At 52.3% G+C, this 15,367-nt stretch overlaps 1 protein-coding gene across 4 annotated transcripts; it reads left to right on the top strand.

Annotated features, from left to right (window-relative positions):
* Window positions 1–4,539: 4,539 nt before the first annotated feature.
* Window positions 4,540–13,726, top strand: STX4 (syntaxin 4). 4 transcript variants are annotated; one of them, XM_030871806.2, is made up of 11 exons: window positions 4,540–4,804; window positions 4,993–5,094; window positions 5,207–5,306; window positions 5,443–5,517; window positions 6,248–6,318; window positions 7,853–7,961; window positions 8,033–8,109; window positions 8,347–8,484; window positions 9,373–9,483; window positions 9,562–9,660; window positions 10,863–10,985. In XM_030871806.2, exons 1-10 carry the CDS (start codon window positions 4,775–4,777, stop codon window positions 9,640–9,642), a joined length of 894 nt encoding a protein of 297 aa, XP_030727666.1. In that variant the 5' UTR covers window positions 4,540–4,774; the 3' UTR covers window positions 9,643–9,660; window positions 10,863–10,985. The 4 variants fall into 4 exon arrangements, with proteins under 4 accessions (XP_030727666.1, XP_030727665.1, XP_060141114.1 ...); XM_030871805.2 differs by lacking the exon at window positions 10,863–10,985 and adding an exon at window positions 9,757–9,896; XM_060285131.1 differs by lacking the exon at window positions 9,562–9,660 and having other exon boundaries at window positions 10,863–13,726.
* Window positions 13,727–15,367: the final 1,641 nt, after the last annotated feature.

Genomic DNA, 15,367 nt, shown 5'->3' with positions numbered 1-15,367 from the left:
GTCCGCCCCAACCCAACAGGTGTGGAAGAGAGACCCGGTGATGGGGGAAGGAAAAAGGCTCAGTCTTGCAGTCGGCCCCCTCCTCCCCCCACAGATGATCCAAAGCAGTGCATCAATAGGTAGCAACAACTCCCCAAAGGTGGGTGGAACACAGGCAGCCATCCCTGGCTGGCATTTTCCTTGGATCCTAGTGAACTGGCTAAGAGCATAGAGTCTGGGGCTTCCCTGGTGGCGCAGTGGTTAAGAATCTGCCTGCCAATGCAGGGGACATGGGTTTGAGCCCTGGTCTGGGAAGATCCCACATGCCGCGGAGCAACTAAGCCCATGCACCACAACTACTGAGCCTGCGTGTCGCAACTACTGAAGCCCGCATGCCTAGAGCCCATGCTCCGCAACAAGAGAAGCCACTGCACTGAGAAGCCCGCGCAGCAATGAAGACCCAAAGCAGCCAAAAATAAACAAATAAAGTAATAAAATAATTTAAAAAAAAAAGAGCATAGAGTCTGGAGCTTCCTTTCTGGTTCCAAATCCTGGCCCTTGCATTTACTAGTGTGTAACTTTGGGCAAATTACTTAACATCCCTGTGCCTCAGTTTCCTCCTCTGTAAAATGAGGACAATAATAGTACTTTCTCATAGAATTGATATGAGAATGAAATGAGCAAATATTTATAAAGTACTAGTACTGGTACCTGGCACATAGTGAATGCTAGGTAACTATTAAATTAAAAAGAAATAATTTCATTCCTTTGTGAATACTTATTGACTAGCTACTATGTGCCAGGCACTGTTGTAGGCACTGGGGACATGGCAGTGAATAATGCAGGTGAAAATCCCTGTCCTCATGGAGCTTACATTTTAGTAGTGGAGAGGAGGGGTGGAGGCAGACAATATATAAAATAAATTAGCAAAATATATGGTGTGTCAGATCCAAGTGGAGACAGGAGAGATGGGCAGGAGTTGGCAAGACAGCTAGCCTGTGATCTGGCGCACAGTGGGGCTCAGGAGATGGAAAGGGGAAAGAAGACGAGCAGCAGCGTGGAAACCCTGGCAGAGACACTGGGGCTGCTGACATCATCAGAGTGACAATCGTGATCATCACCCTCATATAATAGCAGCAAACACTTAGCTAGCACCTAATACCAGATACTGTTCTTTCTCCTTACACATATATCATTTCATTGAATCCTTACGGCAACCCTATGAGATTGGTACTGTTATGGTTCCCATTTTTCAAATGAGGAAACTGAGTTAACATAGAGAGGTTAAGTAACTTGCCTTACAGAGTTATACAGCAAGTGAATGAGCTGGGATTCCAACCCAGGTCATCTGGTTCCACTGTTGGTAGATGGACCCGCAGATGGAGGGGACAGGACAAGCTGCCAGGCATCAAGATCAAGTAGGGTTTGGGACTTCCCTGGTGGTCCAGCAGTTAAGGATCCGCCTTCCGATGCAGGGGACGCAGGTTCAATCCCTGGTGGGGGAACTAAGATCCCACATGCTGTGGGGGAACTAAGATCCCACATGCTGCGGGGCAACTAAGCCTGTGTGCTGCAAGTAGAGAGAAGCCTGCATGCTGCAACTACTGACCCCACGCACTCTAGAGCCCAAGCGCCACAACTAGAGAAGCCTGTGCACCACAATGAAGAGCCCGCACAGCCAAAACAAAATTTAAAGAAAATCAAGTAGGGTTTGACCTTCCCACAGACTGAAAGGAAAATACCCCCCAACACCCACACATTCGAGGCCCAATATAGTTAATGCACCCTTCAAGGCTGTTCAGAGGGCCTGAGAGGAGTCAAAAAGGACCATGAAACAGAGATATGGGCTCAGCTCTGGAAAGCTCCATCCCCAGAGCTATTCCCTCTAGATGGCCTCTGCTCCCCAGCTCCTCCACACACCACTCCATGGGGCTTTGAGCCCAGCCTCCTATGTATGTCCTTAAGTCACCATCCCATAGCCCTGTGATCCCATCCAGAGACCACAAATAAAATGACTATCATAATCCTGGGAAATTTAACAAAGGCACCAACAAATCCAGATCATAGCTGGAACCAAGAAGGCAAGTCATCCAAAGGCTGAGAAACAGAGAGAGACAGGTGGGACTGGTGGGCCCAGAGAGACCTGGAATCCACAGCAGTAAAAGCCCACAGAGGGGGGCTTTTGCAAGACCCTTTCATATCCTTCCTTACCTCACCTGATATTGCTCAATTCTTACCTTAGGCAAAACAGAAATGACCAGACCAAGTTGTCAAATGAAGAAATTAGGGCCCACGGAGGAGCAATGAATTATTTAAGACAGGACTAAAGGTCAGATGTCCAAAAGCCCTTCCACCGTACCACTCAGAGAGACAGAGAGAGACTAGGGACAGAGACAGAGGGAAAGAAAGGAGGGGGGCAGGGAGGCAGAGGCCAATAGGAAAGACCCAAGAGCAGAGCAATTCTTCCTCCTGATTTCCAGGGAACTCCGTGGGCAGGGCTTGGCCTCCCGAACCCTTCATTTAAGCCTCTAACCCTTCATTCCCCCTGTGGGTTGATCAGAGCAGCACCATCTTCACTCCTTCATTCCCAAACCCAGACGAGCCGAATTCTAAAGAGAAGAGGAGAAGGATCAAAGCCCCTCACATAGAGTGATACAGCACTTGACAGTTTCACTATCATTGAGCTTTAGAGCAGGGAATACCCATAAAGACTATCCCCCCATCCCCCTACTGCCACCCATTGTAGAGATGGGAGATCAAGGCCCTGAGATAAGAAGTGACTTTCCAGAAGTCCACAGCAACTCAGTCACAGAAATCTAGGTTTCCTTGGGACTTCCCTGGCTTCCATTGCAGAAGGTATGGGTTCGATCCCTGGGAACTAAGATCCTGCATGCTGCACGGCGTGGCCAAAAAAAAAAAAAATCTAGATTTCCTTAGTAGGGCATAACAGAAAGGGGCCCTTCCTTCCCTTGCTTGACCTTCATATAAGCTCCCTGGAAAGAACCCTGGGATCCAGGAGAACTAATATTCATCCTGGCTATGCTGAGACTCACTCAGTGGCCTTGGGGCCTCCTCCTATAGAATGTAGGTTCCAAAAGTGCAAGGCATTCTTGTCTGTTATGCCCTCATGTATCCCCAGCCCTAGAACAGTGTCTGGCCCATAGTAAATTCCCAATAACTATCCACTGAATGAATGAATGTCTACAGGGCTAGGGTTAGGGAAGTGTCACCGTGACAGCCTGAAGCCTAAAAGAGAAGACTAGGGAACCAGAAGCTTCATCTTCAGTTATATGAAAGGCTAAGATTCTGTCCACAAATATCTACTGGGCTTCCCTGGTGGCACAGTGGTTGAGAGTCCGCCTGCCGATGCAAGGGACACGGGTTCGTGCCCCGGTCCGGGAAGATCCCACATGCCGCGGAGCGGCTTGGCCCATGAGCCATGGCCGCTGGGCCTGCGCGTCCGGAGCCTGTGCTCCGCAATGGGAGAGGCCACAACAGTGAGAGTCCCGTGTACCTCAAAAAAAACCCAAAAACAAAACCCCAAATATCTACTGAGGGTCCACTATGTGCTGGGTATTGAACTAGGTGCTGGAATTCTGGTGAGAACCCTACAGTCATGCCCTCACCTCAAGAGCTCACAGGCCACTATAATGAGGAATTTTTTTGTGGGCTCCAGAGGGTAGACTCCGGTGCAAGGTGGGGGTCTGGGGGGCGGCGGTCTAAGTGACATGCTGCTCAATATAATAGACTCTTTTCTCAGCCTGAGCTGCCCTGAAATGGTGTCGCTGCTCAGAAGGTGGTGAGTGCAGCGGGACTGCAGCGTTCAAGCCGGGCGCCAGCCGCCCACCTGTCAGAAGCTGTGCCAGGAGTATGCGGGAGAAGAGATTTCTGCCTCGGGTGAGGTCACTTCCCACCCCCAGATGCTCTGCCTACAAAACCCTGCAATTCTCTGATGCTGGATCTTTTTCTTTTCTGAATTTCAAGGTCTCATCATGTTGACAGCTCCAAATTCTAAGTCGTCTGCCCAACACGCCCGGACCCAAAAGAAATAAAGCCGAATTCAGCCAGGGTCCTACCACCCACTGCCTCTGGGGATAGTCAGCGCCCCCTCCCCGCCGCGTGGGGGCTGAAGGGAGGTAACTCGGGCACCGGGGTGCCGAGGACGTCGTGGGGAGATAGGTGTTCCAGAGACGGAGTTGACAGAGCCGAGACATGTGACAGTCCAAGCGTCACGTTCTGTAGTCCGAGAGGCTGGGACCGGGCCGGTCACGTGACGCGAGGAGGGGTGCACCGTGGGGTGATGTGAGATGAGGGGCCTCTCAGATTACATACCAATGACGCATTCTCACCCCTTTTGGCAAGTAGATTTCCGTTTGAAGATGCGATAGTTCCGGCGAAGTGGGCGGGTTCTCACGTCCTGGCAATTTTGCTTCCGTTCGGAGCCCTGCTGCTTCCGACCTCCGCCTTTCCCTCGGGTGGGGAAGGGACGAGCTCCCGTGCGCATGCTCCAGTCATCCCAGAGGGGGCGGGGCCGAGGCTACTGGAGCGGGAGGGGGGGAAGAAAAGGGAATTCCAACCTGTGGAAACGTGGGGGTCCCCGAGATCGGCTCCTTCCCCTTGACTGTGGATGGTGCCAGGGAAAGAGCCTCTGGCGGCTCGTGGAGGGGGCAGTTTTGGGGTCCGCAGGGTGAGGGCGGAGGGGAGTGTCAGAGTGTGAGTGGGATACGGGAGTTTCAAACTTAGAATCTTGAGGCCCGCCGGGCTCCGGCGCCGGGGAGAGGGAGCTCGGGCCGCCATGCGGGACAGGACCCACGAGCTGAGGCAGGTGAGAAGTCGGAACAGCAGGGTTGGGGACAGGCGGACGGGGTGGGGTCTGGCTGGAATGCAGGACTCCTGGTCTTCGGGGCAGGGAGGGGTGGCTGTGGGCTAGGAAGGAAAGACCCGGAAGTCTGTGAGTCCTGCTGGGCGAGAGCAATATTAAGGAAGTGATGCCAGTGACCCTGGCCCTGGCAGGGGGATGACAGCTCGGACGATGAAGACAAGGAGAGAGTCGCGCTGGTGGTACACCCGGGCACTGCACGGCTGGGGAGCCCGGACGATGAATTCTTCCAGAAGGTAAGAGGCTGGGGTCTCGGCCTGGATTCACGAGGGGGCTGGAGGACCCGAAGAGCATAGCGGCCTGGAGTACCCCCATATCTCCTTCAGCCCTCTCGGTCATCCTCCCCAGGTTCGGACAATTCGGCAAACTATTGTCAAGCTGGAGAATAAAGTCCGAGAGTTGGAGAAGCAGCAGGTCACCATTCTGGCCACGCCCCTTCCCGAGGAGAGTGAGTCAAACCCTGGGTGTAGAACGCATGCTGAGCCCGAGGGATTGTGGGGATTGTAGTTCCACGCAGGTGGTGGGCAGGGAGATTTGTTGAGGTAGGGGCTGCTGTTTGGGCATCATGGCTTTCTCTTGTTCAGGCATGAAGCAGGACCTGCAGAACCTGCGCGACGAGATCAAACAGCTGGGGAGGGACATCCGCGCGCAGCTGAAGGGTGAGCTTCTAGGACCTCAGACAGATACTTTTCCTCTGATCCTGCCCAGCTCCTGGTATATCTGGGGAGTGTGTGGCCCAGAGAGGCCAGTGACATATATCCAGGTCACACAGCAGGCCTACGTCTAGAATCTCCGTCTCCTGGCTTCCAGTCCAAAGTTCTTTCCACAGCATATGCCTGCCTCTTAGGTTCCCTTATTTATAATGAAACCATTTACATTTGACCCTTGACCGAGGCAGAGGTTAGTGTTGCCACCCCACCCCCCAAGTCATAATATGCATATAACTGTATGGTCCACCCTCCATATCCCAGGTCCTGCATGGGTAGATTCAACTAACCGTGGATCATGTAGTTCTGTAGCATGCATTTGTTTTCTAAATATCCAAGTAAAAGTGGACCCATGCAGTTGTGCAAGGATCAGCTGTACTTCTACAATTCTTGCTGACCAGTGACCATTCTTTGGGCAGGCCGATGGGGGTTTTGTTAGGAGGCCTCTGCATGCCTGTGGGAATTCTCTGACGTATTTATTGCAAAGAAAAATATACTTTTGCCTGTCAGAGACTCAGAATTAGTCATTTTATGATAAATTTTATTTCCAAAAAAACATCCTATGTCATAAGCCCCTCTCTATTGTATGGCTGGGTGGCTGGGGTCCTAGTCCCCAAACCGAATTTCAGAAGCCACAGGTCAAACTCCCCTGCTCTACCAATACTCTTGTGTCTTTCCACAGCCATAGAGCCCCAGAAGGAGGAAGCTGATGAGAACTATAACTCGGTCAACACAAGAATGAGAAAAACCCAGGTGGGTTCATTATTCCCAGAACTAGGAAATTTCAGCTAGTGTTTTATAGATCATTAGATGGCAGATGTGAGAAGGAAGGGCCCTTAGAGATCATCAAGTCCAACCAGATGATTTTCCAAATGGGGAAACTGAGGCTCAGAGAGGAATAGGATTCACCCAAGGTCAAGAACCCAGGTCTCATGACTTCCAGGCCATTATATCACTGCCCTCTTCTCCTCCATTCAGTGAGAAGTTGCTGAGTCCCTAGACATGATCTGGGCTCGGCTGTAGGAGATACTTTCTAGAAGCCAAGATGGGGAGTTAAGCTTGAATAGATGACAAAGACATTACTCAGGTAGGACTTGGTAGCTAATGGCTCTGCCCAGGGAAGAAGAGGGTGCAGTCAAATGGCTGGGAGGTTCCCTGCCTATGTGACAGGGACATCCTCTGCCCCAGGGACAGAATTCAAGAAGTCAGGAAGAGGAACTTCCCTGGGGTGGAAGGTCACTGAATCAACAGCTTTGTAAGGAGATTTGAGGTGGTCTGAGCAGCCTCCTCTGGGTGCGCAGTGAGGCATGGTTTGGAGTTCTTGGAGATCAGAGTTGAAGTAGGTGGGCCCAGAGCTCAGCAAAGACCCCAGATTGAAGATGGAACAGTTTGGGCATCTTGAAAGGGTACAGCTGAAGCCAAGAGAGCAGATGTGTCTTTGAGGAAGGAACTCCAAGGAATGAGCAGATTTTAGACATCAGCAAAATTCACAAGGAGAGAGAGCGTTTCGGGGGAGGGGGGGGCTTGTGGTAGTCACTGGTGTGAGAGGCTGACGGCCCAGGTGGGCCTGTAAAAATCTGGGCAATCGCTATGACCCCCGGGCATCCCAGCACACCTCTAGTCTAAGCAGTGAGGCTGGTGTTTAACAAGCATTCCACAAATAGTTGTTGAGGGTCTACTGTGTGCCAGACCCTTTTTCAGCTGTTTGGGATACAGCCGTGAACCAAAGATCCCTATCCTCACAGAGCTTACATTCCAGTGCGGAGAGACAATCACCATAATAAATCAGTAAATTATTTTAGAACATAGGAAGTATTAAGGGAAAAGAGCAGGAGGAGAGGGAATGAGAACATCGGGAGAAGGCAGGTTGCAATAAGGTGGAGAAAACTTCACTTAGAAGGTGACATTGTAACAAAGACTAAAGGCCTTTGTGGGGCCTGAGCACTCCAGGCCGAAGGCACGCAAGTGTAAAGGCCTGAGGTGGGGCTGTGCTCTGCTCAGGGAGGAGTAAAGAGCCCATTGTGGTTGGAGGGAAGGGGTGAGGGAACAGTGTTGGGAGGTAAGGTCAGAGGGGCAACGGGGGAAGGGGCGGGTCATATAGGGCCTTGCAGGTCCTGGTAAGGGCTTCGGCTTTTACTCTGAGAGACTGGGGGAGCCTTTCAAGGTGGTCAAGGCAGCAGGCACCTATGAGCTCATGCTCTTTGCTCACTGTACCCACGGGGATGCTGAAGCCCAGACCGGGCAGGGATCCTCCCAGGAGTACCCAGCTTCTATTCTCCATCCTTAGCACGGGGTCCTGTCCCAACAATTTGTGGAGCTCATCAACAAGTGCAACTCAATGCAGTCCGAATACCGGGAGAAGAACGTGGAGCGGATTCGGAGGCAGCTGAAGATCAGTGAGTTGCGGCGTCCGGCCCACAGGGTCAGGTGACCTGACCAGCTCTGAGCCTGGCCTTTTCCTTCACAGCAAATGCTGGAATGGTGTCTGACGAGGAGCTGGAGCAGATGCTGGACAGCGGGCAGAGCGAGGTGTTTGTGTCCAATGTGAGTGGCCACAGCCAGCCTCCCTCTGCCGGGCCCCCCGTCCTCTCTGAGTCCTGGCCGTTTTTCATGGAGGGAATCCTGAGGCCCGGAAGGGCACGAATTAGCCTGCCTGGAACCACTCATCAGGGGCCTGGCCCCAGTTCTAGGCCTGAGGGCCGCTCCAAAGCTGAACAGGAAATTCTGAACCTGCTGCTGGTTTCCCTGTGACTTGTCCCTTCACTCCTGTCCACTCTCCAGATACTGAAGGACACACAGGTGACTCGACAGGCCCTAAATGAGATCTCGGCCCGGCACAGTGAGATCCAGCAGCTTGAGCGCAGTATCCGTGAACTTCATGAGATTTTCACTTTTCTGGCTACTGAAGTGGAGATGCAGGTGGGTACCCCAGGCAGCTGGCCAGGCTTGATTCAGCCCCCAGACGTGAGACTGTGTTGTGCCTGTCAGCCCACCTCCACCCTTAGCCTCTCTCCCCGGGGCTTTTGTTCCCCTCCAGACTGGGCCAAGCCCCCAGGCTGGCCTTTGTTTCCATCCTTAGCTGTGCCCCCAAATTGCGTCCTCCTGAACAGCTACCTGGATGGCCACTCCTCTATACATTGTACCCCATCCCTCAAACTTGAGCCCACCCCAGGTATGGCCCCAACCCTGGCTTCTCCTCCACCAACAGAATCTACCCTCATACTTCTGAGCGCTCCACAGCTGCCCCCTAGAGGGCCTGCCTCCTAAAATCTGTACAAGTATGGAGTGCGAGGTGGTATTCTTCCCCCCGGCCCTTATCTCAGGATAAGGGGAGCTTCCAGCCCTGTCCTGGAGGAGCTGACCCAATGCTCTTTCGCAGCTGGGAGTCATGGGGAAGAGCTTTCACTCGGTAGGAGTACCAGGATAGGGAGAGCTTCACAGCAGCAGGGAGACAGGCCTAAAGAACACGACTTCAGACAGACTTGTGAGGGGACAAAAGTTCACCCTGTGTGAAAAGATAGGAGCCATGTAAGGCACTCAGCTCCCAGCCAGCACTGCGAGTAGAGGTTGTATGGGGAGAGGGAGCAGGACAGAAGGGACCACATGGTGGAAGGGGGCCTCGAAGCCACCTGCAGGAGAGCGGACTTTGGTCAGATGTGGTCCTGCCTCCACATCTTTGTTAGTGCAGTGTTCTCTGTCAGGAATGTCCTTCAGTCATTTGTGGTTGGGCTGGGCAGACTGAGGAGCTGCTGGGCCCTCCACCCCCAGTCATTCCTACCTGCCTGAACCGCCCCCTCTTCCGAACAGGGGGAGACTATCAACAGAATTGAGAAGAACATTCTGAGCTCAGCAGACTATGTGGAACGTGGGCAGGAACATGTCAAGATGGCCCTGGAGAGCCAGAAGAAGGCGCGGAAGGTCAGCCCCCCCCACCCCACCCCCCGGGTGGCCCTCCTTCCCCTCCTGAGTTTCCCTGACCCCACTCCTCTCCCACAGAAGAAAGTCTTTATTGCCATCTGTTTGTCCGTCACTGTCCTCGTTCTGGTGGTCATCATTAGCGTCTCCACGTTGGTTTGATAGCGCTGCATATTCTCGGTGAGATACTGTGGGCCTGCCCCCTGGCCTGCCCCATCCCTGACCCCAGCCTTTCCTCCTCCCCTCAGACCCTCTTCTGCACTCCTTCCCTTGCAGGCACTAAGAGCACCAGGGACCCCGGGTCTACCTTCTCTCCCAGCAGCTGGGGGTGGGCAGGACAGAGCCTCCAGCCAGACCCCTTCCTCACACTGGCCTTGTGCAGAGGGGCAGACGGTCCTTCTGGGGTCGGCAGCCCCTCATCCATGGGGGCCTCCCTCCTCCAGCCACAGTGCCTGGGGGCGGGCCTGCACTGTCCTGTCTGGCTGGGACATGTGGTTTTGTAAGAAATTAAAAAAAAAAAAAAAAAAAGCTTGGAGATTCCCCTGTGCATGTGTGTTCCTGAAAAGGCTGGTCCAGGGCCTCCAGGTAACCAGCCTCCCACCTCCTGGCCACCCTTGGGGACAGGCCCAGCCCAGGCAGGCTCAGATCAGACTGTCGTAGGTGCTGTGAGCACACCAGGCTGGCAGTGCCCTTCTACTCTCCCATGAGAATGAGTGGGGCCGGGAGGGTGTAACACCCACATCTGGCTGTGAGTACCTAACCCCAAAGAAGTGAGGCTGAGCCAGGCCAGGCTGGGACACAGGTGCTGTGTGTGTGTGTGTGTGTGTGTGGCATCTATGGGCATTCCTGAGGCCAAGAAGAAGAGGCACTGTGAAAAAGTAATTGAGCCTGTTACTTTGGATATAGTGGCCTCGGAAGGGCCTGTCTCAGAGGGGGCGATATTTGAGTGGCGTGGCAAGTGAGGAGGGGCCAGTTATGGGAAGAATCAGTGAAGAGGTTGCCAGGCAAAGGGTTCAGCAGGCCAGGCCCTGTGCCCAGAAAAAGGCATTGCCTCTTATATGAGTTCAGGTTATGGAGCCAGGCACTGTATCAGCTCACCTTGTTTCTCAGGGGTCTTGTGGCTGAAGCGGGTAGAGGAGGCAGAGGAGCCTGACCCCAGGGTTTCCATGACTCACCTGAGCTCCAGGCTTCCACTCTAAATGTCTAAGAGTTCCAAGTCCCATGCCTAGTTTCTGCAGCTGGGTGTGGCGCCTGTCCCCAGACACCTAGTTTCAGGGCTGCTGGCTCCGAAGCCTGGTAAAAAGAGGGAGGTGCCTGATCCTGACCAAGGTCTGGGAGCCGGGTTCCAGCCGCCCTGTCCCATCGCACTTTCGATCCCACAGGTCACCGCTGCTGCTCCTGTAGCCCAGCCCGTCTGGTTGCAGTACCGCTCGCTTCGGCCACCAAGTATGGGGTGCACACGTGGGTGCCGGGGCGATGCGAGCGATGAAGGGCTAGCTGTGTGGTCGTTGGTGCAGACTCGGACCCGCCCCTGGACCCGGGATGGGGGAGGGGTCAGAGGGCGGGATTGGGCCCCAGTGACGTGGGACAGGACCGCCCAGCCTCCATCTGTGGCTGGGCGCCCGCCTGCAGCCCCTCCCTGTGGCCCTAGAATGGCGGTTGCTCGGTGCCTGCGCCAGATCCGAGGGTACACTTGGCCCCGAGTGTACGGGGTGTGGCTGAAGGGTAGCCCGGTCGCCACTTGGAAAACGACTGACTAGCGGACCTAAGTGTTGTTCCTGAAGAGCATCACGATTGGTCCGTAGGGCGTCCTGAAGGAGTGAGCACCGGGTATTAAACAGCAATTAGAGGACGCTGATGTGGGCGGGGCCTCAGAGCGAGTCCTCAGTCGCACCCAAAAGCGATTGGATCACAGAGCTCAAGGGGCATGATCAAAACGCCAAAGGAGACGGAAGGCGGCTGGCCAGTGAGAGACTGGCAGGCGTGCGCAGGGAGTCAGAACCTCACGCGAGAAGGCGTGGCCGGGTCGCTCTCCCTAGCTGCTCGGACTTGCGGCTGGCCGAGTCTGGGAGGTTACCCACGCCTTCGTCCTGTCTGAGATCCTGTGTCCTGTGTACAGAAGAAACTCTAGTAGACGCCTACAGGAAGTAACCCCTCATTTTCAGAAGCGTTCGAACACTATGGATGCCCACCCAATGGGGAAACTGCGGAACCGGATGGATCCTGCCCCAGGGGAAGACTGATTTGGACGCGGGGCCTCTGCGCTTCCCTGATTCTCCATTCTCCATCTCTTCCCCTTGCGGCCTGCTGCTTCAGCAGAATCCTGTCCTCTTGGTCGCCTTTGTCCAGTCCCCCATTTTTCTACCTTCAGAATCAAACTGCACGACCCATGGTACCTACTGGAATCTGATAGAGATTGTCAAGCCGACGCGGAGACTGCCACATCTACGCAGCTGGGTGTCCACGTGCAGCGTGTGTCTTCCGCTTGGCCGTGCTGGACAGCGCCACCCTGAAAGGCTGCTTAACCGTCTCACCCAGGACGCCATCCAGAACCTCCTGGAAGAGGTGGCTAGATGGCCAAGCGAGGGCTCAGATGCCGGGCTCAACAATTTGAACTTTTTCTGTGGGCTGTGGGGACCTATAGAAGATTTTTGAACAGGTGAGTGGCAAGTTTGGAGCAGACTTAGAAGACAAGTGCACCGGAGGTTTCACAGGCTTCCTTGCATATACCCCTTCCCTGTGGGAAACCGACCTGAGTGAGGGGCTCAGGGCAGGTTTTGCACTGAAATCCTGGCTTGGCTGCTGTCAGCCCAACTTTCAGGGAACATGGCCTGTGTTAGTTGTGGCTTTTCCAAATCATGTTGTATCCCTTTCACCTGCAAGCCCTCTCCACTTACTCCCTCACCCGCTGAATATTTCATGCTTCAGATTCTTAAGAAAAGGAACCTGACTGGTCCAGGTCAGGCTACATTGACCTACCTATGAATTGTCTACCTTGAGTCAAGATTTTACCCTTGATCAAGATGTATGAGAGGTGTCACATGGTACAAAACGCTGCAGCAGAGTGCATATGAAGCAAGAATGGACGAGTTCAGTGATTGATATCAGTTTCCGGTACAGCCCTGTGGTAGATTATTGTTCCAAATATATGCTGTCCTTCCTACTGGGCCCCTCTCTTTAGGAGGATTATACATTCATGCCCCACTTACAATGGGCTTGGCTATGGCCAGTGGAATATGAGTAGAAATGCAAAGTACCACTTCCAAATAGAAGCTTTAAGCACCAATGAGTATTCTGAGAGCTTCCCTTCTCTTTTTCCTCGGCCATGAAACTGTCAGTTGCCAGATCAAGACTCCTTCAGCCTGGAACCCAGAATTAACAGGACATGAAGCTGAGCTGTAGCCCACCTGTAAAATGATGCGTAATGTAAATGAGAAACTTCTCTTGCTGTTAGCCACTGATATTTTGAGGTTGGCTGTTACCACATCAACAGTCCTTTCAACTGTTACAGAATTATTACCCAGCAGTGGGGTGTTGCTACAATAAAAAATAAACCTGAATTGTGTGTCATTGGCTTTGGAGCTGGACAGTGGCTGGTGAGGAAACTACCATTGGAAGCTGGAAAGATGGTGATGTGTGTTATGCAGTGGTGAAGCACTTTTTTAAACTGTAAGCTGGGAATAGAACTAAGAGTATAAATAACGTCCAACTGAGTTTAGAGCTTTAGGCAAAAAATTGGGGAAAGAGAATATTAGTAGCATGCCTTGGTTGCTATTGCGTGCATTTGACAAGTTACTGTAAGAAAGAGATGACTCAGAATATAATTGGCCAGTTTTTAAGCAGAAATGGAAGAGAATATAGAAACTCCAGGCAAGTGATCCAGATTTTTAACCAGTGAAAGATACAACTTGACAAGGCCGTTAAGGCACAAAGTTTTATTAAAATTCATCTTTGTGGGACTTCCCTGGTGGCACAGTGGTTATGAATCCACCTGCCAATGCAGGGGATACAGGTTTGAGCCCTGATTGGGGCAGATCCCACATGCCGTGGAACAACTAAGCCTGTGCGCCACAACTACTGAGTCTGCACTCTAGAGCCCATGAGCCACAACTACCGAAGCCTGCGTGCCTAGAGCTTGTACTCCACAACAAGAGAAGCCACTGCAATGAGAAGCCCGCGCACTGCAAGGAAGAGTAGCCCCCGCTCGCCTCAACTAGAGAAAGCCCATGCGCAGTAACGAAGACCCAGTGCGGCCAAAAATAAAATAAATAAATAAATAAATTTATTGTAAAAAAACAAACTCATCTTTGTGGCAAGGGCCACATCAAGTGTATGGCTCTCATGCCTTATGTAAAAACCTCTGACTTGGTCGAAGTGGTTTCCAGTAAATCCTTTCAGTTATACAAGGTGATTCAGGGAAAAGAGATTAAGAGTGTAACTCTCCATTTGCCTACAACTAAGTCGAAAAAGAGGCATGTCTGGGGCTTCCCTGGTGGTGCAGTGGTTGAGAGTCCGCCTGCCAATTCAGGGGACATGGGGTCGTGCCCCGGTCCGGGAAGATCCCACATGCCGCAGAGTGGCTAGGCCCGTGAGCCATGGCCACTGAGCCTGCGCGTCTGGAGCCTGTGCTCCGCAACAGGAGAGGCCACGAGAGTGAGAGGCCCGCGTACCGCAAAAAAAAAAAAAAAAAAAAAAAAAAGCTGCCTTATTAAAGAAAGGCATAACCTCCAAGTGTTCTCAAATGTGGCCAAGGAGAATAAATGGAAAAGGATGGGCCATTGTAAGGGCAGAGCCAGGACTTCCCTGGTGGTCCAGCGGTTAAGACTCTGCACTCCCAATGCAGGGGCCTGGGTTTGATCCCTGGTCAGGGAACTAGATCCCACATGCTGCAACTAAAGATCCCGCATGCCACAACTGGAGATCCCGCACGGGGCAACTAAGACCCAACTAAGACAGCCAAATAAACAAACAAACAAAGGCAGAGCTAAGGACATGGAGAAGAATGAACTAGGGAACTAGTCCCAGGAAGCAGTCCCACTCCCAGGGGAAGGAGGGGGGTCCTTTTCAACATCTGCCCAGCAGGATTTTTAGAATTATCATAGACCAGTAACTTCTGTCTCCCATTTTTCCTTCTGAATGAGGGTATTTACTGCTATTATCCTGTCCCTGTTCCACTTCATATGTTGGATGTGGTGGAGGGGACAGAGATAACTTGTGATTGATTGATTGATCTATTTATCTAGTTATTTATCTATCTAGTTATCTGTTTATCTGTTTATTTACTTTGGGTCATAGGTCTCTGGATCAAGAGATGCCACATCTGGACCTGATATAGAGACTATCAGAGGTCCTGGATTTGAGCCTGATGCCATGATTAGATAGGTCATTTGGGTGGTCTGCCTTGAGACGGGGATGCATTTATTTTGCATGTGGAGGAAACACAAAAGACAGTATTTGTGACAAAGAGGGCAGACGGGGGAAGATTTTACAATTGTTCAAAAACTCGTTGGCCTTCCCTGTGGGGCCCCTCCACACGAAAAGATGATATATCCCCACTCCACTGACATCAGCTATGGTTTGCTTTAGGCAATGGAACTTGAGTTTCTTATTACTCCTGGCACAAATTACCATAAACTTAGTGGCTTAAAACAGCATACATGTATTCTTTTATAGCTCTGGAGGTCAGAAATCCAAAATTAGTTTCACTGGGCTAAAGTCAAGGAGTTGGCTGGGCTGGCTCCTTCTGGAGGAACCATTTGCTTACCTTTTTCAGTTTCTAACTGATGTCTGCATTCCTTAGCTAGTGGCCCTATCCTCCACTGCAAAGCACATCATTCCAATCTTGGCTTCTATCATATCACCTTCTCCTCCCACTCTGACCTTCCTG

The sequence above is a fragment of the Globicephala melas genome, chromosome 15 (genome assembly GCF_963455315.2).
Source record: "Globicephala melas chromosome 15, mGloMel1.2, whole genome shotgun sequence".
Taxonomy (NCBI): Eukaryota; Metazoa; Chordata; class Mammalia; order Artiodactyla; family Delphinidae; genus Globicephala; species Globicephala melas.
This window is presented reverse-complemented; position numbering and strand designations above follow the sequence as displayed.

Coding starts and splice junctions, on each gene's coding strand:
- STX4 (XM_060285130.2), top strand. CDS start 4,775: ATGCGGGACAGGACCCACGAGCTGAGGCAG. Junction 4,805..4,992: donor GGACCCACGAGCTGAGGCAG/GTGAGAAGTCGG, acceptor TGGCCCTGGCAG/GGGGATGACAGCTCGGACGA. Junction 5,095..5,206: donor ACGATGAATTCTTCCAGAAG/GTAAGAGGCTGG, acceptor CATCCTCCCCAG/GTTCGGACAATTCGGCAAAC.